This window comes from Podarcis pityusensis (genome assembly GCF_964106645.2).
Source record: "Podarcis pityusensis genome assembly, chromosome: 13".
NCBI classification, from domain to species: Eukaryota; Metazoa; Chordata; class Lepidosauria; order Squamata; family Lacertidae; genus Podarcis; species Podarcis pityusensis.
The window spans coordinates 37,093,060-37,120,059 of record NC_138038.1 but is presented as its reverse complement, the minus strand read 5'-3'; the positions used below and the strand labels follow the sequence as shown (position 1 = coordinate 37,120,059).

The 27,000-nt window shown below is 44.4% G+C and overlaps 1 protein-coding gene and 1 long non-coding RNA gene across 2 annotated transcripts in view; one reads left to right on the top strand and one right to left on the bottom strand.

The window, feature by feature from the left end:
• Window positions 1–10,503, bottom strand: part of LOC308461040 — a 15,045-nt gene extending 4,542 nt beyond the window's left edge. Inside the window, exons 1-2 of the long non-coding RNA XR_013978777.1 lie at window positions 9,448–10,503; window positions 5,918–6,050 (exon numbers count right to left, since the gene is read on the bottom strand). This is a non-coding gene — a long non-coding RNA (uncharacterized lncRNA). The remainder of the gene's footprint in view (window positions 1–5,917; window positions 6,051–9,447) is intronic.
• ODAD1 (outer dynein arm docking complex subunit 1) lies at window positions 3,102–27,000 on the top strand. The gene is made up of 15 exons (XM_080977610.1): window positions 3,102–3,155; window positions 5,963–6,042; window positions 8,999–9,098; window positions 10,516–10,705; window positions 11,127–11,249; window positions 11,337–11,450; window positions 12,077–12,144; window positions 14,140–14,327; window positions 16,278–16,403; window positions 16,549–16,631; window positions 17,267–17,435; window positions 19,820–19,983; window positions 20,615–20,718; window positions 23,832–23,910; window positions 25,530–27,000. Exons 2-15 carry the CDS (start codon window positions 5,976–5,978, stop codon window positions 25,635–25,637), a joined length of 1,683 nt encoding a protein of 560 aa, XP_080833736.1. The 5' UTR covers window positions 3,102–3,155; window positions 5,963–5,975; the 3' UTR covers window positions 25,638–27,000.

The following is a 27,000-nucleotide window of genomic DNA, read 5'->3' as shown; positions in this document are numbered from 1 at the left end:
GTGAGGTTCCCCAAGCAGAGCTGTCATCCACAACCAGAAACTGCAGTGCCATGATGTACACCGACCCAGTTATCTGAATAGTCTGAGGCTGCCCTCTTATGTTAACCTGATTTATTCTGTGGGAGGGTAAGAAGAGGCAGGAAAAGGCTTGCTTATAATGCTATTGCATCTCCCAGTTCCCAAGGATGTGTGCATTTTCTGTTTTAAGATTGCCTCCTTGCAACCATGAGGACTAGAAACTATGTTTTAACCACTACCCCTTTCCTCATCCATAACCATGAAGGCTAGAAACATAACTTGTCTGGTTAAGAGTATCAAACTAGGATCTGGGAAGCCAAGGTTCAAATTCCCACACAGCTATAAGGTCACACCCACACCATATATTTAAAGCACAATTTTACCATTTTAACAGTTACGGGGAATATTGGGAACTGTAGTGGGTTTTTTTTAGTGTGCTGGGAATTGTAGCTCTGTGAGGTCAGCACCCTTAAGAAAACTGTTCCTAGGATCCCCCATTACAGTTGAAGTAGTATACAGTAATAGTGCCTTAAATGTATGGTGTGGATTTGAAGCTCAGTACGTAGTGTGCCCTAACCTGCCTACAAGGTTGCTATGAGGATAAAATGAGGAGACCATGTAAGCCACCATGAGCTCCTTGGAGGAAAAGATGGGCTATAAATGCAATGATAAGTAAAAATTGATAAACTTGTAGACATGGAACCCAGCATTTCCCCCATATCAATATGGGAATTATATCCTGCCCTTCACTAAAAAGTCACAAAAAGAATATTGAATAAAAACGTAATATTCTAGTTTTGCATGTATAACTGGAAGGCAGCGGGGGAAGTTTATAATTTGCCAGTCGAGCAAAAAATAATAATCAAAATTACTAATCATTTCTCCTCCATACAAAATTTCCTCTCAGAGTCGAGGGGCTGGTGCAAAGTTCCCCCTTTTTCCGAAACAGCCCTCTTCCTGCCCCATCCAAAGCCTGTCATATTTCCCTTCGCGGTGCCTCATTATCTCCCAGCCCTCGCGAGCTTCCTTTCTGAAACAGTCTCCATGGCAACCAGCAGCAGTGGGACAAACTGAGCGAGGGATGTGGTTTGGCAAGGGCCATTGGCGATGGAAAGTTGCCATGGCAACCCTCCCGCGTCGTCGATCCTTTACGTACGTCGCCTCGCGCCCGCCCCGCGCCGGGCAGCTACGAAGTCTCACACTGCGCATGTGCCTAGAACTAATCTTGAGGGTGCTAAAACGAGAGGCTTGAGAGGGAGGGGGGAGGAAGGAAGGAAGGAACTGTTAATTTCGCACATGCGCAGTGCGAATGCAGGCCTGTAAGGTAAAGGGATGGGCTTACCAGAAGGGGTGGGGCTTAGGGACTGCTGGGATCCTATGTATGGTTTGAGTAAATCTGGAGAGGGAGAAGCAGGGGGACCTTGAGGGGTTTGTGTGATTGTGAGCTGATAATTCGGAGTCACGTGACTTTGCAGGATTTCCAGTGTGGCCTTCCAGGACATGGGGGGCTTGGCACATTCAAAGGAATTTGGCATGACTTGTAGGGGTTGCAGTGTGACTGAGCCCCATAGCCTCATGGCTACATGGGGGGTTTAGCGTGATCTACCAGGATCTAGGGGGTGGTTCAGGTGCCTTGGCATGGTTATAGAGAACTTTGGTGAGGTCAGGCTTTGGGGTCACCTGCTGAGTCTTTGGAGTAGGCGCGTACCTCCAAACACATTAGTATTGGGATTTTAGTATTATGTTTATATCCTACTTTTCCTCCAAGGAGCTCAAGGTGGTGTATATGGCTCTTCCCTGCCCCTATTTAATCCTCAGAGTAACCCTGTGAGGTAGGTTAGATTGATAAAACAATGGCTGGCTTAAGGTTGCTCAGTGAGCTTCACAGCTGAGTGGAGTTTTGAACCCTGGCCTGCTGGGTTCACCGCACCCAGCCACACCGCACTGCCACATCCTGTTAGGGTCCTTGGAGCTGCTAAACATCATATGCCCTCACAGGGTCTTAGCATGATCTTCAATGATATTGGCATGAGCTGTGACCCTTCACTTGGTTGATACCTGAACTCTCATGTCCTGGATCTGGTACATTAAAGCTTTGGCATAACATGCTGGCAATAGGTCATGGAAGCAGTTAGGACCTTTGGTGCATTTACTTGGTGCCCACCAACAATATACAATGCTAGGTGGGGTTGCCATCTCTTTTTCTAACTATCGCTGTAGCATGGAACACAGAAATTAAGCAGATGAAGCACTTCCTGAGGAGAAGGGGCGGGGGCAGTAAATAGAAATATAGCTACTAAATTCCTGCTTTCTCGGGCTGTTGTGATTAGAAATGCACACAGCAGTAGTTGTAGGCAGCTGACATTCTGACCTGAGAAATCCATGGAACAAGATGACCTGACAATTATGATGATATGTCCTGGTAGAGCCTTAGGTACATCTGAAAGTATTAGGACCCTGTGTGGCATGGTGGAAAGTTAAAGGACTGTTGTATGTAGGGCTGGGGGGCAGGGATTGCAAAGTATAAGAAAGGGTAGGAAAAGGAGAAAAAAATGTCTAAACTAACCAGATGTTCCTAGATAAGCCTTTTCTCTGTGTGTTTGACTTTCATGACTCTTATAACTCATTATACCTTCCCAGTAGATTCAGAAGCTATTGCTCTATAACTCATACAAATTTAACCTCCCTTTATCTTTGAGAATTCAAAATCACTTGCTCTTTCTTGGGCTCTAAGACAGCAGTCTCATTTGAGCACATTTGGATCTCGGGTCCACCATAACCTTCAACCCCTGCTTTACCTTATCAAATAAACCCTGGAGTCCTCTTCTACTTTTGCCCCCTGTTTTAGCTGGCCCTCTAGATTACCCTTTTAGAGAACCCAGGAATCCTCATAACGCCTTCCTAATCAGTTGTATGTAACCTGCTCTCTTTTTCCTCTCCTCTTGCCCTTCCTCATTCATTAGGGCTGGTGAAGAGCTGATGCATTTCCTGGAGACGGTTGCTAACAACTGAGTTGACAAAGGCAACGTGTGCTGTTGGCAGGAGAGCCCAGGAGTTTGTACCACAGCATCCCCCAAACAGATTGCCTATACATAAAGTGCATAGCTGTCAGAGTGGCTCTCCAGTAGAGAGCAAAGGTACTTCTAGTTAATGCTTTTGGAGCGGGAGTTGGGGCTGATTTAATCCAGTTCACAGATGCTGAGAAAGCTGCATTTTTATACAGATTTTGGATAAGAGGGTGTTTAGGTATAGTGGGAAAACAGGCACGGGATGAATTTGGATGGAAAGGGGGGGAATGGTATGTATATGAATAAGGATGAGGTAGATGTGTGATTTGAAAAGAGATGAGCGGATTTAAGTGTGGGCAAAAGTTAGTGAGTGCTAATGCATTATGCTGCTTGCTGTGGTTGTAAAACTATTGGATGGGATATATTTAAGAAGTAACATGGTGTGTGTGTCTGTGTGTCTTGTGCTAAGTACCAGAGGTTATTCTGTTTCAGGAAGGGTGGTTCTACTAAGATGTTACTTACAGCAGCAGCATTTTTGTGGTCATTCAGCTGGACCACAAGAAAGCAATAAAGGCAACAAAGGGAAATGCTGCATGCACACCTGATTTTAGTTTAAATGTTCATTTTTAAAATGAAAAGTGGATTGTCCTTTTCACCACACAGGCACCCACAGTGGAATTGTTTAAAAAACAACAACCACAAAACCCTCCAGCCCTGCTAATTACATTCATAGTTTTTCAGCCAATAAAATGTGAGGCAAAAGAGGTGGGCATTACAAGGTTTATACATCCTCTGTGTTACTGAGAAGTTGATCTGTTAAGACACTAGTTTTAAGGGCTTGTTGTTACATGGTTGGCTGTTGCATTAGAGACTGCTTAAAAAGTTTTCACTCTGCAGCTGTATCGTGTGAGAGCCTTGCCAGTATTCATATCACCCACACTGTATGGCTTACCCCTTTCTTGTATTTTGTAGCCTTGCAAATACAGACCCTCCAAGTGTTGCTATTTTCCAGGGACAGTTCCAGATTTACAGAAGCCATTCCAATTTTGATTTGATCCTGGAGTGTCCTGCTTTTCCTTAGGATGTCCCTATTTTCATTGGAGAAATATTGGAGGGTGTGGTAGGGTGTCCCTATCTTCATTGGAGCTATGTGACCCCCGAGCCAAGGAGATAAGTAACTATACAACTATTAGAAGACACCTGAAGGCAGCCCTGTATCGGGAAGTTTTTAAATGTTTAATATTTTATTATGTTTTTATATATGTTGGAAGCTGCCTAGAGTGGCTGGGGCAACCCAGTCAGATGGGTGGGGTATAAATAATAAAATGATTGTTGTTGCTGCTGTTGACCAGGTTGCCCCTGTTTTCATCAGAGAAATGTTGGAGGATATGCAGATAAGTCTGCCCAAGTTTCTGGCCCACAACTTTTTTTAATGCTACCACCGACGTTAATCATTTGTTTTAAGTAATTTATATATTGCCTTTTTAGCCCAAAGCCCCCCTAGTTTTGATGTCTTAACACTGAAAGAAAGAGGGAACTCTTGTAAAGCTTCCTGGGTATAGGCATCTTGAGGCTGTTCTCTGCCACCTCAGGCAAGGAAGGAAATGATTATATTTATAAGTCTGGGCTCTTGAACGTTACTGGTACCTTTAGAAGTCTTTCAATACTTCTTAAGGAACTATTAGGTGAAGTCTCATGGTCAGAAATATTCAAAGAGAAGATAATTCAAGATGGATGGGAGTTTCTTAAAGGTGAAATACTGAAGGCACAAATTGTCCCTCAGGTGGCACAATGGGCCAGTGTACCTGGCTGTTAACCAGAAGTTTGATGGTTTGAACCCACCCAATGATGGCTGTGGGCAGGATTCCTGCATTGCAGGGGGCTGGACTAGAAGACTCTTGGGACCCCTTTATGATTCTATGATTCTGTGTAACGGATAGAAGTATGCTGGCTATTGCAGCAGAAGAGACTGCATATGAAGTACTGAGTTAGAATGAAGTTTACTTTTTAAAACCTGCCTTTCAGGGTGCATTGATCTCGCAAGGCAGTTTGCCAGACTCTAAAACACATGAAAATATAATTGCCACGAACAAAGCAGAGCCCTGAATTAGATGCATGCAGCTGGTTAGAGGTTTCTGTGGCGTTGTGCACGCTGGTAGGATGAATGTCAGTTGGCGGGAGAAAATGTTGGATTGCCATTTTATTTGTGTGCTTTAATTTGGATTTATTTATGTTTTTATTTAGGGAGCTCAGAATACAGAATAGAGGTGTCTTGCTCCCTTGCCGTTAATAGTCCTAGCACCCCTGAGGTGTGGCAAGAGATGATGGCAAGTGTGGCAGAAAGATTTGTGGACAATCAAAGAAACATTTAAACACTTCAGTGTAGCGTAGTGTAGATTAGTATCAAAATATTTGTTTTTTTATTTGCAGAATATGGATGGATAGTTTTTCATAATGTTGTGTTCATTGTTATAAATCAAGCACTGCTAGGAGTTCTTTTTGTTTTCCATTGTATTTCTTATCAATAAAAAAATCAGTGTGGCACAAGCAAATTTTTATTCTGAAAGCCTGGCCCAGAAAAAAAAAAAAACTTTGAGAACCACTGGACTAAGATGTAGTGACTGGCCATGGGCGTAGCCAGGATGTTCGTTAGGGGGGGAGAACTGATGTGATTGGTCAGTTAAGTATTTCTATTGTTTTACTTGATCTAGAGGGGGACAGCTGCCCCCCCCCCTTGGTTAAGCTCATGTGAATGGCCCAAGATCAGACTGGGAAATGTCACGGTGAGCAGTGTTCCAACCTCCCCGAACGGGGTCTCCCCGTTCATATGTTTTATGCAGAATGCTGCACTGTTTTCCATGAATGAGTTATTTTATGACAGTGATTCTCACCTGCTAGCCTCCCACTTTGTTTTATCATTTTTTTTCCACCATCAGGAAGAAACCGAAGATGCCGTTCTTCAAATCTGCTTCAAGCCTCCGCTCAGATGGCAGTGACGTGGACTTGGAAGGCCTTGGTAAATTCCTATGGAGGGAAGTGAGGATACCGCTGTAGGAACACTTGCATAGCCAGAATTTGCACTTGGGAATATTGTTGTGGGAAGCTTGTAACACTAGAGTCCCTGGATGCAGCTTGTGATGTGATCCCAGTGTCATTTGAATGGAAAATCCCCCCCACACACATTGGAATAGGGAAACAGAAAGGTCATTCTCTGGCCCACTTTCTCCATTCAGTTTGCTTTTACTAAGTCTGTGCACATAAAAGTCTCCTTGGATTGGATTAAGTCTCTCTGGATCCAAGACATTCTGTTTCTGACAGCTGGCCAGATGCTTTTGGAAACTCACAAGCAGAACATGGAAGTGACAGTCCCTATTTTGTCCCAAACATCTGGTATTTAGAGGTCTACGTTCTCTGAACAGGAAGACATCCTTTAATAATGATAGCTGAAGTCTGGATTTGGTGAGGGCCTGCCCTGATTTCGCTTAGCTCACTGCAATATTGTTTCCACCAATGTGATTATTCCAGGCTGAAATCCATATATATTCTTGCTCTTCCCATAGTGTTTTAGCGGCTGCTGTTTTCCTTCACAGCATCCTTCCACTCCCAAACTTTGTGAAATATCAGCAGAGCACTCTTGCTGTCTCACAGAGCAGTTTAAACTTTTGAAGTTTGGGGTTAGTGCAGGCTTTTCTGAATTGCTGTATGCTTTAATGCATTGACAACATGTGGATATTCAGCTGACGTTATGGCAAACGTTCTTGTGGTTAGGGAACTTCCCATGACACTTCTTAGCCTAAGTCTCTGCTATAAAGCACCCATGTCATCATATATATATATATATATATACACACACATATACATATACATATACATATACATATACATATACATATACATATTTGGCATTTTTATAAAGGGTTTTCATGGACAATATTGCTGTGGTCTTAGGCCAGTGCATGTATGTAGAAAGCTATGAAACCAGCAATAATAAATATTTTTACTGAGAAGATTTATGCTAGTAGCTCACTGTCTGCAGTGAAATGTGTATAACTACATCAGACTCACTGAAACTGATCCCAGGTTTAAGCAAACTGAAGGTACCAGACAGTTCTGCAAAATCTGATACAAAAATAAAGCTAAGAGGGTATCTCCTTCTTTGACAGCTACATGAAATAATATATATTTCCTTTCAGTTTTTGCCAGGGTGACTAGGAAGGAGTTGGGGGATATTTTTCAAGCCAAGCAAAAATGTTGCTAAAGGGGACTGCTTTTGAAAGGGAGCAGAGGGATGAGAAATAAGGCCTTTGTATCCAAAGAATGAGGCCAAAGAGACAGAACCAGGGCGCCTTGGCTGTTTTCCACATGTCTTGGTTAGCTTGTAAGAATTACTCTTTGAACTAGGCCTCTTAAGTGAATGTTGGCTTTGAAAAGCAGCAGGGACTAAATTAAAGTAGCGGAGGTACAAATTGTCCAAATCCTTGCTAGCATACGAGGGACACATGTGGGCATGAGTCAGTGGCTTTGTGAGGATCCAGAGACTGAGTCATTCGCTTTGCTGGGAGTGAACAAAAAATGGCAGTCGAGGAACAAAACAAGAGCCTGTCTGCCGCCAAAGGACCAGATGTCCATAAGGCTGGAGTGTAGAATAAAGGTTGGTCTGTTCTTGGCACTATTAGCACCTGCTCAGAAAAGCAATCATGTCCTGATGAAGAGGGAACAGGTATTGCCTCGCTCCCCTGGCTGCCTCCCCTGAAAGACAGCACAGCCTCTTCTGTTCCTCAGTCCTTTCCACAATCCATTCCTGATAAACCGCACTGAATGATCAAAGCATGCCACACATCAGGGCTGCCTAGATCAGGAGCGCAAAAGCAGCTCTACCAATTCCTCCCAGAACTGACCAAGCTCTGTAGACTCAAGGATTCCCTGGGTCCAGGAACCTGATAGTGACCAAAGAGACCTATCATTTGGCTACATGGAGGTCATTGATACTTGCGTGTGTGTTTCTTCTTTAGAGAATTGAAGGCTCTTTGAAAGAAGGATTGCTGTGTACACTAAGGCTGTATATACACCATACCTTTAAAGCACATTCTTTCCCTCAAAGAATTCTGGGCATTCACATACCGCCCAACATTTATCCAATGAAAATAGGGATGTCCCATTCCTTAATGATAATTTCACTATTCATACCCCACACATCTGACTGGGTTGCCCCAGCCCCTCTGGGAAGCTTCCAACATACATAAAAAGGTAATAAAACATTGAACATTAAAAAACTTCCCTATACAGGATTGCCTTCAGATGGCTTGGGGGGTCAGATAACTCCATACCCACCAACATTTCTCCAGTGAAAATAGGGACATTCTAAGGAAAAGTGGGACATTCCAGGATCGAATCAGAAACCGGGATGGCTTCTCTAAATTGGGGGGCGTCCCTGGAAAATAGGGACATTTGGAGGGTCCACACTCATTGAGTTATAATTCTCAGCAACTCTTAACTAACCACATTGCCCAGAATTCTATGAGGAAAAGCATGTTCTCTGGCATACAGGTCTTAGAGGCTTTTTTATTGTTGCAGGAACCTGCAAAACCTGTTTGTTCAGAAGTGACATTGGGACAAAACCTGTGGGCATGTTCATGGAAAGTGAAGCCTCTCTCAAACCCCTTTTGGCTCTCTTAAAAACAGCTGTTTGTCTCAAGCCTAACAAAGCCAACTGGAGCTCATTATATAAATGGAATACCACTGGTAGTCATTAAGTTGCTCATGATTGTGCTCATCAAATCTGTGCCAAACACAGCAGGGAAGTTCCCTTCTTTCTGTAATCCTGGACCACATTAGTCTCTGCCCTAATTCTTGTGCCAGGTGTGATAGGTGGGGTCTTTAAGAGAAGGCCATCATGCTGGACTTTCTAACCACCTTTCTTTTCTCTGTCTCCCCAAACCACCTGTTGCTTCACTGGCTTTGTGTCCCACTAGCCGAAAGCGAGTTAGCCAAACTCCAGCGCCAGTTTCGTCTCCTTGAAGGCAACCGTCATGCCTACGCTTTCGAATCCCATGAAATCATTCGCAGGCAGAAGTACGTATTCATCTCATATCCTTGCTAAAATTCTGGATCCATTTTGGAGATCCATTTTGTTTTTCCTTGTTCACAGCAGGAACGTCATGGTTTTACTGTCCTCTTACGCCGGAGATGGACATAGTTCTTTAGATAGCTGGAAATGGTCTGGGAGAGACCATCACAGTGTATGCATTTGGGTTTTGGAGGCTATACCAAATCCTGCAAAATATTTTTATTGGGGGCAAGAATGAGCTGTGCGTGCACCATGAGGTGATCCCTCTTTTACATCATATTCAGATTTCTAAGAGAAACAAGCCTGTTGCCCATCACCAGCCTTAAATTGCTTTCATTGGACCAGTTGTCTAACCTTTAGTTTTCAGTTGTGCCACAATTTGATGAGAGAGCGGTATATAATCGCATTGAGGGGTGCTATCTCCTGTCCATTTTTCTTGGCACAGAGCACAGCCTGTCATCTCTTGCTCTGAAACATCCAGTTTTGGATTTGGGGAGCATTTGAATATTGTACATCCTACTGCAAGGAGAGAGCTGTAAGCTGAGCATTAAGATATAATCCCCACCTCATGTACTGAAGCAGATACTGACTTAACACAAGGGCACATAGCAACTGATAGGCTCCTGGCAACACACAGCTGACAATTGGTTTGGTCACATCATGTGTGGACATGTTTGTGCATATAACCTGCCTTTCTTTAGCACATGCAGCTGAATTCCACCTCCCACAATCTATCACATATGTGTACATGCATGTACAAACATTTGATTCTTGCCATTATGCGCTTTGGCACGCTGACATGGTTTCAGATCTTGTACTCATGCTTCTGTGTGTCCAACCTCTTCCTGCCCCTTTAGTATAAAACGTTCCCAGAGAATTTAGGATTCTTCTCTCTCTTCGTACTCTGGTTTAGATCACTTAATGAACGTTACTCATCATCCCTGCCCCTGAGAACCTTGAAGTTCTGGCCTTCTGCCCTGACCTACAAAACATAGTACTTTCTTTGTAGGGAAATCAGAAATTCTGTGTTCCCAACACTGCTTGTTTCATAGGGATGTAAAGGCACAATAAGTCATCCTAAGGCCTGAAATCTATTGTGTCTTTTTACACAGAGCAGCTAATTTTGAACTGTTGAAGCCTGCTCTCTTTTGAGAGTATATCCTGTCCCGATTCTCCCCTTCCCCATTCCATCTTGTCCCATCCGGAGTTGGTGAGATGCATGCTCAGATTCAAATCGCCAGCTTTCCAGGAGTTTCTGTAGCAGTGTCTCAAAAGCTCCTCTGAGCTGGCGCTGCCACCAATCCCAACCAAAACTCACCAGCACACCTGCTGCCATGGCGCTCCGGTACGTGCCCATGCAGCTGTGTCTCGCCGTGTCATCCTGCCGCCCCTCAGAGTCTCTGCCCCTCCTCTCTTGGACAGGGCAGAGATAAAGCGCTTGGAGAAGGATAACAAAGAGCTGCTTCAGAGGCACGCTGTGGCTGAGAGCAAGGCCAACGCACAGCAGGAAAAGGTCCACGGTGACACTCTCCGTTCCTTGTTGGGACAGCGGGATGAAGTGAAGCAGCAAATAATTCAAGAGAAGAAGCAGGTAGCCCTGCTTGATAAAGAGGTATGGAGAAGGGAGCTAAGTACCAAGTTGCTTGGCATTTATTGATGTGAAGTAGTGTCCTGTGCTAGGATTTTGAAGCCTTCCAGGTGGGGAGTGGAGTATAATAGCAGGTACAGAGAACAAGTAGTGTGAAGTGAGGCCCTGAGAGCAGAATGGAAGTCTCTAAGAAAAATATTTTTTCCTTCACTTTCCCCCACCCCCCAAAAAAATCCAGGCGAAGAGAAACTCCAGAAAGGAGAGGAGGATCTTTTGGGTTAAAAATGGGTGTGAGGGCTTTAAAAAATGCAGAGGGAATTGGCAGCTAGGACTTGAGGGTCGAATTCATTAGAACAGGGGATCCAAGAGCCAAGGATTCTTTAGTCCTATCCCAAATACTAGTTTCTCATCCCATTTCCCTGCTTTCATTCTTCATTTCTGACAGATCGAAAACTGGAACAAGCGTTTGACTGACCAGAAGCTGGTGGTGGGCACTGGGACCCTGATCCAGGAACAGAAGGGCAACTTGCTGAAGCGAATAGGAACAGTTGAGAATCAGCTTGACCGGGTAAAAATGGTTGCAAGTGCCCAGGGTTTCTGAGAGCCAGGATTCTTGGCTTGTCTTCAGTTTCTCACTCCACTTTTCTATTTCCAGACCACCACAGAATTCAATTCTCAGCTCGTCTTGAATTCACAACTACGTGAGGATCTAGAAATTCTCCGGCTTGAACACGATCGCTTCGAACAGCTTTATAAACGTCTAGAGACGGTACATTCACACTAAGAGAAAATTGAGGAGAGTTGACAGGATGTAATTGCCCAAGAGAGTTTCTGAGAGGGACTGGAGTCGTGATATAGACTAATGAAGGTTCTGTTATAGAATTGTGAGATCTGGTTGCTTGGAGAGAACTCCAGCATGGAATGGAAGGATATGATTGACTGTTGAGAGTGGTATTAAAAAAAAATCAGGGCTTTTTATTGGCTGGGAGAGAATCACAAAGCTAAACCATGCATTTTGGAAAGTATGTTTTTGCTTACTAAACTAGGGATTGTAACTGACCAACTAGATTCTGACAACAGAAATTATGATGCCCCCTGCCTTATTCCTATCCTCTTGGACCTAAGGATTTCTGATTTTTGGGTTTGACAGGGCAGGGTCTGAAGGCCAATTCACAGGACCTCTTTAACACTTGCAGATTCATGTGGAGTTTAAATTTATGGACTGTGCTTCTGCTGTGGTGTGGATGACAATGGTTAGGAAAGAAGGGAAGAGCTATTGGGCTACAGTGAGGAGATAGAACTTTGTGAACAGGATGGTATGGCTGTGGTGCAATTAGGGACTAGATCTGAAGGTTTCCTCTCTCTCTCTCTCTCTCTCTCTCTCTCTCTCTCTAGGAGCTGTTGGAAACTCGTAGAGCCATTGGCGCAGTCATCAGCACATCCTCTGCAGCCTACGAAGCAAGGTTGGGGGAAGGGGAGTACTCAAGCATGCTGGGGCAGGGAGGAGTGTCCCTGCAGAAACCTTGCTCATGTTCATACCCTGGTTCTTCATTGCTGTTCCATTGTCCTGCTGCCTCCACCCATTCATGTGCTGTGACAACTTAATCAGCAATAGCCATGCTCCCTCCAAGTCCTAGCTTCTAAGCATAACTCTAATATAAAAGACAGGGCTATATATCCTCTGCGCTAAAATGGAAATTCTGCTTCAGGGAAACAAAAATTCTGCACCAGGAAAAGCAGGATTCTGTGACCTGTGCAGCATGCCTGAGGAACCTTTTTGGCTCTGTAGGTCAGATCCAAGCCACACAGGCCAAATTTGACATGCGGGAAGGGCTGCAGATGTCACATAGTTGGGACTTCACGGCACCACCCAAAGCTTGCAAAGAGCATTGCACGGTGCTTAAAAGAATGCGAGGCTTTACCGAACCATCAGGTGATGGGGTGGTAGAGCCAAAGCCTGCTTTCCCTTTCCAGTGCACAAAGGAGTGCACTTTGAGGCTCTTGATTGCACATCACATAGGAGATCAGATAGGGGCGAGTGGGTGTGACCTGCAGGCTGTAGGTTTCCCACCTGTGTCATATAGGAGGAAGGTAGGAAGCTGCTTTCTACTGAGTCAGACCATAAAGACCATCGGTTCATCAAGCTCAATATTGCCTGCATTGACTGGCAGCAGCTCTCCTGGGTTACAGATGGGAGTCTCTCCCAGCTGTGCCTGGAGATGGGACTTGGAACCTTCTGCACACAAAGCAGAGGCTCTTCCACTAAGCTCTACTACCTCCCCATAGAAATGTATGCAGACCTGCAGCATTTATGCTTAATTTTGCATAGCTACATTTGCCAGTGGTGGGCAGGGGAAAGGAGCTGTGCATAGTGCTGAAGCACACTCCCAGCATCGTGACTTGGATGTTGGGTGTTTGGCCATAGGAGTCGGACCACTGGCCCATCCAACACTGTCTGTTCCCAACTGGTTCAGGCTTTTCCCCAGCCTTGTTGTCCAAGAGCCTATTATTATTATTATTATTAAAATTTTGTATACTGCCCTATACCCACAGGTCTCAGGGCAGTTCACAACATAAAATCATATTATAAAAACACAAAATACATAATAAAAACAAATACAAGGACAACCCAATAACCCCCCTTCCCCAACACATTTTTAAAGGGCATTGGATGTTTATCAGCCAAAGGCTTCGTTGAAGAGGAACGTTTTCCCCTGGTGCCTAACGGAGTACAATGAAGGCTCCAGTGAAGCCTCTGGGGAGAGCATTCCACAGACGGGGAGCCCGTTCTCACGTTGCCACCCTCCAGACCTCTTGTGGAGGAGGCACATGAAGAAGCTGGTGGTAGCTGGAGCTCTTAGCTGGAGGTGGAAGCTGGGCTCAGACTTGAGAGCTGCTGGATGGAAAGCATGTGCTGTCGCCTTTCCCCATAGGACTTTCCATTAGAGTGGACCAGGCCATCAGCGCATCGAACACAATGCACTGTCAGTCCTGACAGCTGGGCTCAGACTTGAGAGCTGCTGGATGGAAAGCATGTGCTGTCGCCTTTCCCCATAGGACTTTCCATTAGAGTGGACCAGGCCATCAGCGCATCGAACACAATGCACTGTCAGTCCTGACTTATGGCCGCTCTCCAGTATCATGGACTGAGGCCTTTCCCAGCCTTTTCTATCTGAGATTCCGTAATTGGAGATGGCAGCAGTTGAGCATAGGACCTTCTGCATGCAGAGATGTTTTATGCCCGGGGAGCTGTGGCCTCTCCTAAATGGTGAAGTAATATCTGAAACAAGGCCTTCCTGCCTGTCACTCAAGCTCTTCATCGTTATGCTAGATTTCAGGGGTGGTGAAGGAATGGGGATAAGAGCATGAAGAAAAGTTGGGAAGTGGAATTGCTGGTGGTTCTCTCTCACATATCCAAACCTTGTCCCCATCCCATTTGTCCACTGGGGTAAATATAGGGATGAGGCACATACGCGCCTAGGCCAGCTGCAGGACAAGGCAAAGAAAGATGTAGCGCAATATGAATCGGAGATGAAAGAATTATGCCGCCAGATAGAGAATGACCAGCGCTTGAATGATTTCATTTCCGTCAAGCTGCAGGAGAGGACATTGACGGAGGAGGCACTAAAGGCCAAGCAAAAGAAAGGTTTGTGTGTGTGTGTCATGTATGGTTAGGGGCTATTTATTGAGTCATTCATTCATTCCCACATGCCCAGAAGTGGTCTTGTGGCAAGACAAAACAGGTACAGAACAAATAGAAACTAAGCAATGGCTCAGGTGGCCTCAGTGATTTGGAGTGCCAGTTTCCAGCTCTGGCTCGTTTGTTAGCCATGGACCCTTTTGGACAGAAATAACTTGGACATTGTTACCCATGCTCTGGCAACTTCAGAACTGGATTATTGCAACATGTTCTCTGTAGGGCTGCCCTTGAGGATGACTTGGGAGACTTCAGCACGTCCAAAAGACAGCTACTGGCTGGGGATCCATTTAGAACTCACATAGCCAGTTTCAAAACAGGTGCATCGGTTGCCAATTCATTTCTAGGCTCAGTTCAAAGTGCTCATTGCTAGGATTTAAAGTTTTAAATGACTTAGGCACCAAATGTATGAAAGACCCGCTTGCTTCCCTACAGACCCTCTCCAGGATTTAGAATGTCTTAGGGTAGTTCCACCATCTTCAGAAGTTGAGGGGGACAGCCCAGGAGAGGGCATTATCTGTGGCAGCCCCTGAACTATGTTCCCTTCCCACAGATGTGTGTCTTGCACCTTCGCTATGTGGCTTTCATCATTTGCTGAAGATGGAGCTCTTTATCCTGGCCTCTGACGCCTGAGATACATATCTCAGGGTCCACCCTATTCTCTTAATTGTATTCTGTTTTAACTGTTCTTAATGTTGTATTTTTAAATTGTTGTAACCTGCCGTGGGAACTCACGATGAAAGGCAGTTAGAAAATCAAGATGTCCTGAATAATAATACGTAATGAGCAAAACTAAAAGTTATGTATTAAATTCCACAAAAGCTTGTAGTAAATTCCCCCCACAATAGCAAGATCTGTTTGGATCTACAGAAGCAAGATCACCATACAGTATAACTTACCAACAGCAAATATCACCAGCAGCCAAGAACTGCACAATCAGACGCTTGTGAGAAAAGCGCCAGTCTTTGCTTTGTCTGGTGCCAGGAGTATTCCTTGGCCTTTGGGAGGCAAGTGTGTGTTGTGGTTTATAGTGGAACAGCTCAGAGCCAGGACTGCTGGATTCTCTGGGAAGAATTTTGTGAATTAAAGCAGAGGATATTGGGGGGTTAATACCTAATCAGTCTGTGTTATCTTGTTACCCCCCCAAACACACACACACACACACACACACACACACACACACACATTTTAATGAACTTTTTTGTATTCAGACAAATAGTTGGCTAAAGAGTATGGCTGCAGCCCAATTAAAACATTTTAATAAGTTATCATGTGAGTTTTAATACATTATCATGTGAGTTTGATTTAAATTCGCATGTGGGTAAAACAGTATTTCTAAAGCAATCTGCCTACTTCCTTTGGCTTAGCAATTTTTAACAGTAATTGGGTCAACGGCAAGCCATTGCTAAACAGACTATGGCTTACTGAAAAGCAGCAACAAACCAGCACTTATGGTTTGTTTCTCTCCATGCAAATCTCCCAACGCTCACCTTCATGGGGATTTCTCTATTTCTCTTGTCATGAGAGAGGGAGAAAACCTTTTTTCCATGCCATGCATAATTTTATAAATGTCTGTCTTGTCGCTTCTTGTGCCCCTTTTCTCTAAGCTGAAAAGCCCCCAGTGCTGCAACCTTATCATAGGGGACATCAACCTTGCTTTTCTCATGTGGTTTGTTGGAGGAGAATCGAGCCACAAGCGCTGGTTTACATGTCACATCTTGCTTCCTCTTGAGGTTTATAATAATTGAAATGTTGCAGCTTTGGTCAAGACAAGTGAATTAAAAAGATGGGCTGCTTTTCCACTCCTTTAATGCATGTCTCTGATTGAGGTGGGGATTCACATGACTTTGAGGTTGTCCTAGGAACCGGGGCTCCTAGATTCTCTTTATTTTCAATCAGAGGAAGAGTCCAAACGGAAAGACCCCGAAGAGGAGATGCTTGAATCTTTGCACACCACCGTGGATCAAGTCCTGGAACTCACCGACGCGCCAACCTTGGATGCTGCATTGAATATATACGTGCAAGGTGATAGGCAAGGCAGGGGGCTGCAATGGGAAAGGGTCCATTTTCCTTTTGAACCATGGCCCTTGAAGCAGTTTGGGTACTGGCTGGTTCAGGCAGTGGGATGGAAGTTAAGATCTGCTACCGATGTTTTTCTTTCCCACTTCAGAGGAGGAACGGAACTTTGCTCAGTTCAACTACGTCAATGATCAGAACGATCAGAAGGAGCAGATATGGGAACAAATCACTGAGGTGAGTGCTGTGTCTTGGGTCCCCCCCCCCCCGTATCATAGAATTAGTGATATTCGTGCAAGCAAGTTTTTTTGCAGTCTCTGCACAATGCTGTCATCATCACAATGCCAGCCCATACTTCCCCACCCTCTTCCCCAATTCTTCCAACCTTTGCTGCTGTTAGCAAGCAGGGATTCCTGCCACATGTTGCTGAACGAGGCTGAAGTTTGCTTCCTGGTTCCCAGTTCCTTATTCAACACAAGCACAGAAACAAGCAGTATGCGTTCCCACCATATACATTTAAAGCATGTGGCTTGGTGGGGGGAACTGTAGTTTGTTAAGGGTGCTGGGGCAAACTAGAATTCCAAGATTCTTTGTGGAAAGCTATGTGCATTGAATCTGCTTTAAATGTATGCTGTGGGTGTCCTCTGCTTACCCAAATAAGCCTTGGGCTGCAACCACATTGCATCAGGGCTCTTTCCCTTTTGAGATGTCCTAGCACCATAGTGTTATTTTTGCAGAAGCTTCTTTCAGGAACGATGCCCTCCCACCCTCTTATCTCTTATTTGCGCCTTGTTTTTGCCAACCTCCTGTAATAGTAAAACGAATGACCCCCACCCCCCTGCTTTCTCCATCTTGCTCCTCCACTCTTCTAGCTCTACCACGAGATACAGGAGGCACAAAAGCAGAGTGCCCAGGAGGAGGGAGAGCAGCTGTTGCGGCTCAAGGAGGCCGAAGCGCAGCAGGAGGAAGCTGTGAAAGAGGCGAACAGGATTGAGCTGGCATTGAAGGGTCACCACAAGATTTGGGAGCAGCTCAAGAACGGTAAGCAGGGACCGTGTTTGTGTGTTGGGAAGAGAAAGATGGTGGAGGCACCATCGTAGGAACTGGAAACATGTTCTGAAGCTTTCCTTTGCAACCTGCAGAACTTGGGGCTTGGTTTTGTCTTTGCACTGAAAATGTAGGTTCTCGGATGCCACTTTTCATAGCAGTTGCTGAGCTCTCACAGCAAGGTTGCAGCAGTGCAGGAATCTGGCCAGCACTTGACTGACTGACTGACTGACTGACTGACTGATTGCACTTACATGCCACCTTTTTCTCCAAAGAGCTCAAGGTGGCATACACAGTTCAGTCACTCCACATTTAATCCCCACAACACTCCTGTGAGGTAGGTTAAGCTAAGAGGCAGTGGCTGGCCCAGGGTCACCCAATGAGTTTCATGTCTGAGGAGGGATTTGAACCCTGGTCTCCCATGTTCTAGTCTGACACTCTAACCACTACACCACACTAGCTCTCACTATTGGGCAGGTTTGAGTGCTAGGCTAGCACTACACAGATAGTGGAGGATGAGAGGCTTCACTTTCTAACAGCGAATGCCAGTGCCCAGCCCTGGTCACCAGGCCCTGTTACGTTCAGCACCATTATTTTTTTAAAAAAGGAAGAAGCGGTTGTGGTTCCTTGCCAGTAGTTGGGATAGTGGTGGGGAGGGAAATAGCTCTGTGTTCTGGTTTGAAAAGGCTGTATGGGCCTGATGCAGTCCATAGACTCCCTTGAGGAACAGGATGATCAGCCAACAGGCACAGCTAGTCACAGAAAATAGCACAGATCCTGGCTGTATCATCCTCAGCAGATAGATAAGCTTGAGGCGGGGGGAGGTCTGAAAGGCAAAATTGGAAGAGGGAGAGAATATCATTTTGTCAAAATAGTAATACTCAGGCTTATCCTGTGGAATTGGTTGCCAGTAGGTGTGGGACAAAGGAAATAATTTCTTTTGTTATTTTTATTTTCCATGCGATGTGTAATTAGGACTGAAGACAAACTGCAGCATTTAGGAAAGCTGAGTGATTTTAAGAGGCTTTCCTTTCCCAATGGACCCTTCTTTCAAATTGCCTTCAGCTTTCTGGGAAAACAGACAAAAGAAAGCTGTCACCTGACTCCAGCCTGTCTCTTGGAATTCATAGTCACAAGATGGGCTGATGGCTGGCCAGTTGAAGATAGCTTCCAAAGAGCCATGTAGACAAAAAGTACAGAACATGCAGGGCAAATCTGCACTATCATATCCTGGCTCAATAAGCCAGGATGTGAATGAGTGTTATCTGCTGCTTCGCTCTGTCCACAAGTGAGCAGCTGAACAAGCCAGGACTCAGCTATCAATTATAGCTTCCCATAGGGTTGTTGAGGAATTCTGATGGGAATGGGGGTGGAAATTGCCAGTGCTCATTTATACATCCCATGCCAGGGATAGAAAGCAATCTAGCGAATATTAGCAGTATACACAAGATACACAATTGATGACTCTCCCTCCCGCTTTTCATCGTGTTTCCTTTGCAGTGCAGCGAATGGTGTGAAATAATGTCAGAATTTCTGTCAAGTTCCACCACAGTGGACAGTGAGCTGAATAATGTAGGGGTGGGGTTTTTTGTCAGAAGCCAAACTGCAGTGGAATGGAAACAGCGCTGCAAGCAGAAAACGCAGGTTGGAATGGAAATCGATGGCTTCTTCCTCACTTCCTGACATGCGCGAATCTGGAAGCTATGGTTAATTGCTTACAAACTAGCCAGGATATTAAGCCATGGCTTAAAGTTGATTTTAAGACCCTGGCTGGTTTGTAAGCAATTCACCATAGTTTCTGGGTTTTCAGATAATGGGCAGCTATGGTAGACAGCTGGATCCTGGCTTGTTCAGCCGCCTGCTTGCTGGGCTGAGCAAAGGAGCTGCCTGGCACCTGTGAGCAGCAGTAGCTCATGCATATCCTGTCTTATTAAATCCCAAGATAAGACCATGCAAACCAAGCCACCATTTATCAAGTTGACTCTTAGCAGGGCTGGACCTACCATTGCCTTGGGCAGCAAATTCTGTGTGTCATGAAAGAGCAGAAAAATGATTAATCATTTATTCTTCTTCTTCTTCTTCTTCTTCTTCTTCTTCTTCTTCTTCTTCTTCTTCTTCTTCTTCTTCTTCTTCTGCTCCCAGGGAGAGGTGTTTATTTTGGGGGACGGGGTGTTGTCTCATGTGCAGAATAATTTGGCAAGCCTTAGGTACTGGGCACCTTGAATTGGGGAAGGAGTGCCACTCACTGGGCTGACCCCTGACACTTATCCAGGTTGAGCTCAAGACTTCCAGGCTCTCTAGGAAGTGAGTGCTTAAAGTTAAGAGCTGTGTGGGTGGGCAGGGGTTCATTCATTTTGCTTTCTTTCCTCCTCTCAAAGCAATCGAGGCTCTTTTTTGGAAACTGCAGTGTGACTACTCAGTGCTGGAAAAGAAACTGGGGGGGTCGACGACTGCCCAGGACGAGAACGTTGCGATCTACCTGGGCTTGATTGAACAAAAGACCAACCAGCTGTTGGCTATGTATTCTTTCGCCAAGGCCGAGGTATGCAGGGTGGATGGGCAGGACACAACAACAGGGGCAGGAGAAAGGGATGGCTCAGGGATCATGGAGAGAGGGAGAGGAGGAGACAACCTCGTGACTCACTTCTCTGAGCCCAATTCCCTGCTGCAATTACTGTGTGCAAAATATTTTATTGAGAGTGAGAACCCCTATCGATTTTGCAGGACAAACCTGCTTGCAAATCTTTCCTGTTGAATAGTCTAGGGTTTTAATCCCATTCTGATATACTAACTGTTCGTATGTGTTCCTTTCAAAATGTCCTGGTGCAGAGGGAAATTACTTTGCAGCTCTGCAGTGGAATCCACAGGGCTTGAAAGCATGATATTACTTTTGCTTTGCCAGCCTCATTTCAAATTCCTTAACACATTTACTTTTATTTTATCAAATGCATTTCTGCAATTGTGAGAGTTAGTAACCTTTTTAAAAAACCGAAAACCAAAATTCTCATATTAGCTGCGGCTAACAAAGTCACTCAGTTTTTAATTGATCTAGTAGGAAGAATAGATAGATCTGGATTAATAGGTGGGGCAGAGTAGTTGACCTCAGGCTGTTTTATTTTAAATCTCTCGTGGGAGAGGAAGCAATCAATAAACCTTGCCTCTTCTTTTCTCAGGAATATGATCGGCCCTACGACACTCTGGAGACAGTGCAACTGCTTCTGGGGCAGAAACCTGAGATTCGGGCACAGCCTATGCTTGTTCGGCCACCCACTGCTGGGTAAGGAGACCTGCCTAGCCCCACATGAACCTGCCCGTATGTTTAAGATTTTCTGTATCAACCTGTTTTGGACTACAATTCCTATCAGCTCCTGCCAGCCCAGCAGCTGGAGGGCTGGCAAAGGGGGTTCTATACTGAGATCATGGAAAGTTCAGATGTTTTGGGTTGCGGTGACAAGGAAAATTGGAGAGCATAGGATATGAGTTTATGAGGGACCCCATGGTTATGTTATTAGGAAAACTGAATGAGCATATGTTAAGGGAAGATGTTAGAGAATATTGTTATGAGTGTGTATTCTTTTTGTAATGGCTTTAGCTGTCCAGTTTAACTGCTTGTCAGCCTCTCAAAGAATGAGCTAAGTGATGATTCTGCCTGGGAAAATGGGGTAGGTGTTGTCGTGCATGTGGAGGAGGATTTAAACATGTTGCAGAGTTCCCAAAAAATAGACCAGAGGCAATTGTATTTCATTCAGCAAAGCTTTACTGCTACTGAAGGTAAATGAGCATAATGGTCACAAATCCAATACATTCAGGATGGGACAGTCCATAAGAAATCCAGTTGCAGCAGACTTAATTTAAACTTAAAAAGAACTTATAATAAGACTAAACCTTAACATTATAGCATACAGAACGGAACACCACACCAGAACAAAGAGATAGAAAAAGAAAGTGTGTGAAGCCCAGGCTCCTCCTGGCCTGACTATTATAATCAGCATGACCTTGACAGAAATAGAACAGAACCAGTTTTAAACCAGCTGTACTCAGCTTCCCAGAAGGAATAACCCAAACATCAGAAACCTTCTGCCTGTTTCCTTCACATAGAAAGAAACCTTCCAGAACACTCTTGAACTAAGTAGAATAGGAAAGATTTCTACACATCAGATCAATACTTTCTGTACTAAGAAATGCAAACTGACAGGTGTCCCCCCGCACTCCATGGTTGGAGACCATGTGAGCCTAGGCAATAGCCAGAGTAGTTGTTGTGTGTGAGAGCTGGAAGCTGGGAAACAGAAACATGTCCTGGACATTGGGGCTTCTCTGGAAACCTAAAGGGGAAGTAGCACCCATGTGTTAATGTTGTGAGCTCTCGAATCCTATATCCAGGTTGTACACATGTGCATATAAAACCATACACCCTAAAGACACCTCAGTCTCCACTGACCTTCATTCCAAGACTTAGGAGCCAGTTCTTTTGCACCCCCATAAAATATTTGAGGGAGCTAGGCCCCCCCCCAAAATATTGATGGGCGTTGCCCATTTTATTCAAGTGCACCCCTGTTCCAAGAAAATCAAACCCCGAGTGAGCGCTTGGAACCACTGGAATCTCTCACTGCTTGGAGATTGGGGTGGTACATAACAATATGTTTGTAACACCCCAAGATACAGATAGCTAAACACTGGAAGAAACATCTATGGGAATGAGAAAAAGATATCTGGTATGGAATGTTATTGCAGAAAATGTTTTACAGTTAAAATAAATTACAAGGAAAAATGATGAGATCATAGGATATGAATAAATTATGGATCCTATGATTATGCTATTAGGAAAGAAAAATGGTGGGCAATATGTTGGCAGTGTCCCCAGATACGGATAGCTAAACACCGGAAGAAACAGCAAATGCCATCTGTGTGGGACTGAGCAAAAGATATTTGGCATAGAATATTAATGCATAAAATATTTTACTATAAAACAATCTGGAATAGTACTGTGATGATGATGATGATGATGATGATGATGATAAAGTCCTTAAAGTGTTTGCATGAATGTATTTTGTATTGGAATTGTAAAACTCAATATAAAATATTTGGAAAGCACTACTGGAAATTAATATAACATTCAAATTATGCCTAATTTGTAAAAGAAAGAACTGCAATAGTAAGAATTAATTAATTATAAAGCAATTATGTCTTTATGTTGTATAGGAATGCATTATTTATATAGAGAAAGCCTCTGGTAGGATATCAAGATCGTTTGTGGAATTCTATAAAACAATGTTAATTTGCAGTGCCATAATGTTGATAGATGACATGAGGATCAATAGTTAGAATGTATAGTGTATTTTTCTTTCTATAAAATAAGACACATTAAAAACTGGGGAAACAAATAATTCTACTGCGGCTCTGTTCTGGCTGCTCCCATCTTCAGCATTAAAGGAGAAGGAATGGAGAACGGGGCCTTTTCTAGGATGGCCCCTGCTCTTTGATGCACCCTGTCTAGCTTCTGTCATTGGGTGCCTACATTATTAAGTTGTAGTTGCCAATTCTGCATGTTCTTGTTTGCTCAAGAGACATGTTTGTTTTGAGACATTTAACTGATTTCCTGCTTTCTGTTTTGTGTATGTGTGTTGCTGATTCTGTAATTATTTTTTAATTGTTATATTGAAATGGATGGTTTTAATTATGTTTGAAGTTGCCTTGGAGGCCCATGTTGGATAAATATTTTAAAAATGCAATCAAGACTAAATGCCATAAGAGGCCTTGGTTTTTACACACACACACACACACACACACACACACACACACACGGTAGGAAAAGCACTCATGCAGAGGAGAATATCAGCAGATTTTCTGAGCAGAACGGTTTACTGTGTTAAACCCATAGAAGAATTTTTAGGATGGGACTGGGATGCAATGGGTTATATCCAGCTGCCCACTTCCCAGGAAATATTTTACTCTGAATAACTTGGCAGTGGGCAGAACATTCAACAGATGTAGCGTATTCCATCTCCCTGGGTGCCCCCAGACTGCCGCTGTTTTGCAGGAGGGATTCAAGTGCAAAACTTTAGGTTTGTGCCTTTAAAGTAGGTTAAAGCACTCTGTCACCCTAGTACAACAAATCCACTTAAAAAACCCCACAAAACTGGACTTCTTAGAAAGTTACGGGGAAATGCATTGAAAATTGTGGGGTAAATGAATGATTAACAGGAAGATGTATACATCAGGATGATTGCTTATTGTCGTATAAATGCCTCATGAACAAGTTGGAATAAATGCTGAATAAAAATTGGTCTTGGGAGGAGCCCTGAAAAAAACTGTTTTTAAAAGGATTGGTTTGCAGTACTTAATGCAAAAGACACTCTTCGTTTTTATCATCTTAATGTTTGCTGTTTGCAGAACTGGCCATGAGCCAATAACAGAAGAAGACGAGAAACCCTTAACTCATGAAGAGCTCAAGCAAAAAATTATGAATGATGTGAGTACAAAAGGCCAGAGAGAGTCCTGGATGCAGAGCTAATATTACTATTACTATTACTCAGATCAGGGTCTTCTAAAGCAAGTTCCTTACTGGATTATTATTTACATACCTTTTGTGACTGAAGTATATTTATATACAGCAAAATTAATTCTGAACAGCCATACAATAATTTCCTCTTCTGCTTTGCTTTCTGCAACTCTCCTTGCCTCTTGGGGCGGGGGGAGTAGATTAGGCCCCTGCTCTAAAAACATTTTCATGAAGGAGCAGTTTGGCAGTCGGAGTAAACAATCCTCACACAAGGGCAGATATTTTCCCTACCTCTTGGCATATTTATTAGTTTACTTGTCTAAGCCAAAAGGTCATGGCAAAATGCAAATAACTTGAATCATAAAACAAGCCTGCAGACAACAAAATCCATAGAGCTTTTAAAAAATAAAATCCGAAGGGCAACACAAAATCAAGGCAGGCTGCCCTAAAAGCAATCATGGGTGTGCGTGGATACAAACGTTTAGTGTCCCTTATGGCCCAAGAAGCAAAGGAAGGAACTTTTATCAACAACAGTCTTATCCTTTAATTATACTTCCCACTGTAATACAGTGGTACCTCGGGTTAAGTACTTAATTCATTCCGGAGGTCCGTACTTAACCTGAAACTGTTCTTAACCTGAAGCACCACTTTAGCTAATGGGGCCTCCTGCTGCCGCTGCGCTGCCAGAGCACGATTTCTGTTCTCCTCCTGAAGCAAAGTTCTTAACCTGAAGCACAATTTCTGGGTTAGCGGAGTCTGTAACCTGAAGCATATGTAACCTGAAGCGTATGTAACCTGAGGTACCACTGTATGTATATCTAAAATAAATGCATGTCCTGCTCCCAGGATTTATCAACACCTCCATTTACCTTCCTTCCTCTATTGTCTCCCCTGTGCCATCTTTCAGATAGTGAGTTCCTGAAGGCAGGGACCTGCCTACTTGCACCTCGTATATGCCATGCAGTTTGATGGTGCTTCATATAACAGCAACACTAAAACACAAATTCAGGATTTTGCTGTATTTTGCCATCTAGTCAGTAGCAGGTTTGGGGGGGCCCTTGGGGAAGATACTCTCAGCATCCCCCCCTCCTGTGTGGGCCCACCTCCCTCCTTGCCACTGTTACTGCTGCAGCTTCCCCTCTCCTTCCTATGGGTGCATCTTGCACAATGCAGGAAGTTGGGCTAGATGGTCCTTTTGGTCCCTTCCAGCTATACAATTCTATGATTCTATTCTCTGTCAAGAGAGATAGAGAGCCCAGGGCAAGTGGAGATGGGCGCTTTTCCTTCTCTTTACGCTTGTCCTTACTTGCATCTTCAAAGAGGCGCAATGGACTGGCAGCAACAGTGAAAAGGAGGACCGACAGGCCCCCAGAGGTTACGGGACTCAGCAGAGGGTCCCCTGCAGGGAACCCAAGATGCCAACCTCTGACACCATACAGTAGCAGTTAAGGCATTCAATAAGTTACTGATCCAGGTATTCTGATCTCAAGAGCCTTGTATGTGACGCCAAAGAGTCTTCCCCACAGATGCATGCGGTTACGAAACCATTTCACAAAATTAACTGAGGTTTGTCTTCCCCCGGCCTCCAGATCGCAAGCAAGACAGCAGCGCTTTCCATAAAGAGGAACACACAACCTGATTTAGCGGATGAACGTGGTGGGTTAAGTTCTGCCAAGAAACAATCTCAGGCCTCTTGACTGGAGTAGGAAGCTATATACGCAGTCTGTGTCCTGTGCCACGCAAAAGACGAAAGCAAAGTTTGTCACTGGCAGGGTTGCGTTACGGTGTGGTCCTTCGCCACTGCCTTTACACCTGTAGCCTCTGCAGCCTTCTTCCCATTTGGGATGATCGGCGTGCTTGGATGTAGCCTCCACCCTGCCCTGGATCTCCAAAGATCTCCCTCCTCCTGGTGCAACGCCCCTCTTCTTGGCTGCTCGCTCGATCAGGACAGATGGACTGTGCCGATGATACATAACACATGGTCCGCCATATCAACAACGCTCTTCACTCCCGTGCTGCCCATTTGCTTAAATTCTTCATAATTTGACTCTAGATCCTCTTGCAAAGAGGGAATGCGTCTTTAAAGAAAACTACACCTCTACCTGTTGTCATGGTACATTGACTTGCGACCTCTCTGATAAAGGAATCTATCCCTCGAGTCTCTGGTTTAGTGAGCTGGTACTTCTAGAAGCTTTCTGGAGCAAGGGGGCCCAGCTCCCTGCCCTAACAGGATTCACCATTGGGCTTAGAAGTAGGTGACTAAAACTCTGCTCTGTTCCCCAGCAGCCATCTTGTGTCAGGAAACCGGCATGTTAGCTCCCTCATGCTATGAATTGCCAGAGTCTAATGAAGTCTCGTTCGCTGTCTTAGACAGAGTGGTTGAGGCCCATGAAGGGTATAAAGTGTCTGCTCTGCTGTGTGAGAGGAAATTGGGTGTGTTCAAAGCATTGGCCACATGTTTTAACTTCTTTTTTTTTTTAACCAACTAGCCTGTTCCTCACAGTGTGTTTTTTACCACATGGGTATCTAAAATGAGACTGTGTCAGTTCCACCCAGAGCACTCGTTTACCACTGCTAAACTGCAGCGTCTTGAATTTTGAAGATTACATGTAAACGTCTATGCAAAAATTCTGCTTTTTATGGTGAGGAGCAGTTTCCTCAAGGTGTGGGTTGTTGTTTTTTAAGTTCTTTTAGCCCTGATTTTAGAATGAGTGATTTTTTTTAAAAAATCCTCAAAAAGGGTGATACTCCCATCATTTTCACCTCACCCAAACCCTCCCCTGCAGTGCCCTCTTCCTACAGTGTCACCAGAGAATAATCTTGGGGAATCCATTCCTCTCCCAAAGATAATCATCATGGAAAAAATATCTGTCGTTCCCATGGGTGTGGAATGTGGGAGCGGTGCGTGCTGGGGAGGTCGCAGCAGTGGGTGGGGCCTGCCCTCCAATGGGGGCAACTCATGCACAGTCCCTGTGACAAGTGGGGAAAAACTATCGCGTTTTTTGATTATCAGTGTAAATCGGAAACTAAAATGATTAAAATGTTTAACTGGTGAGGTAA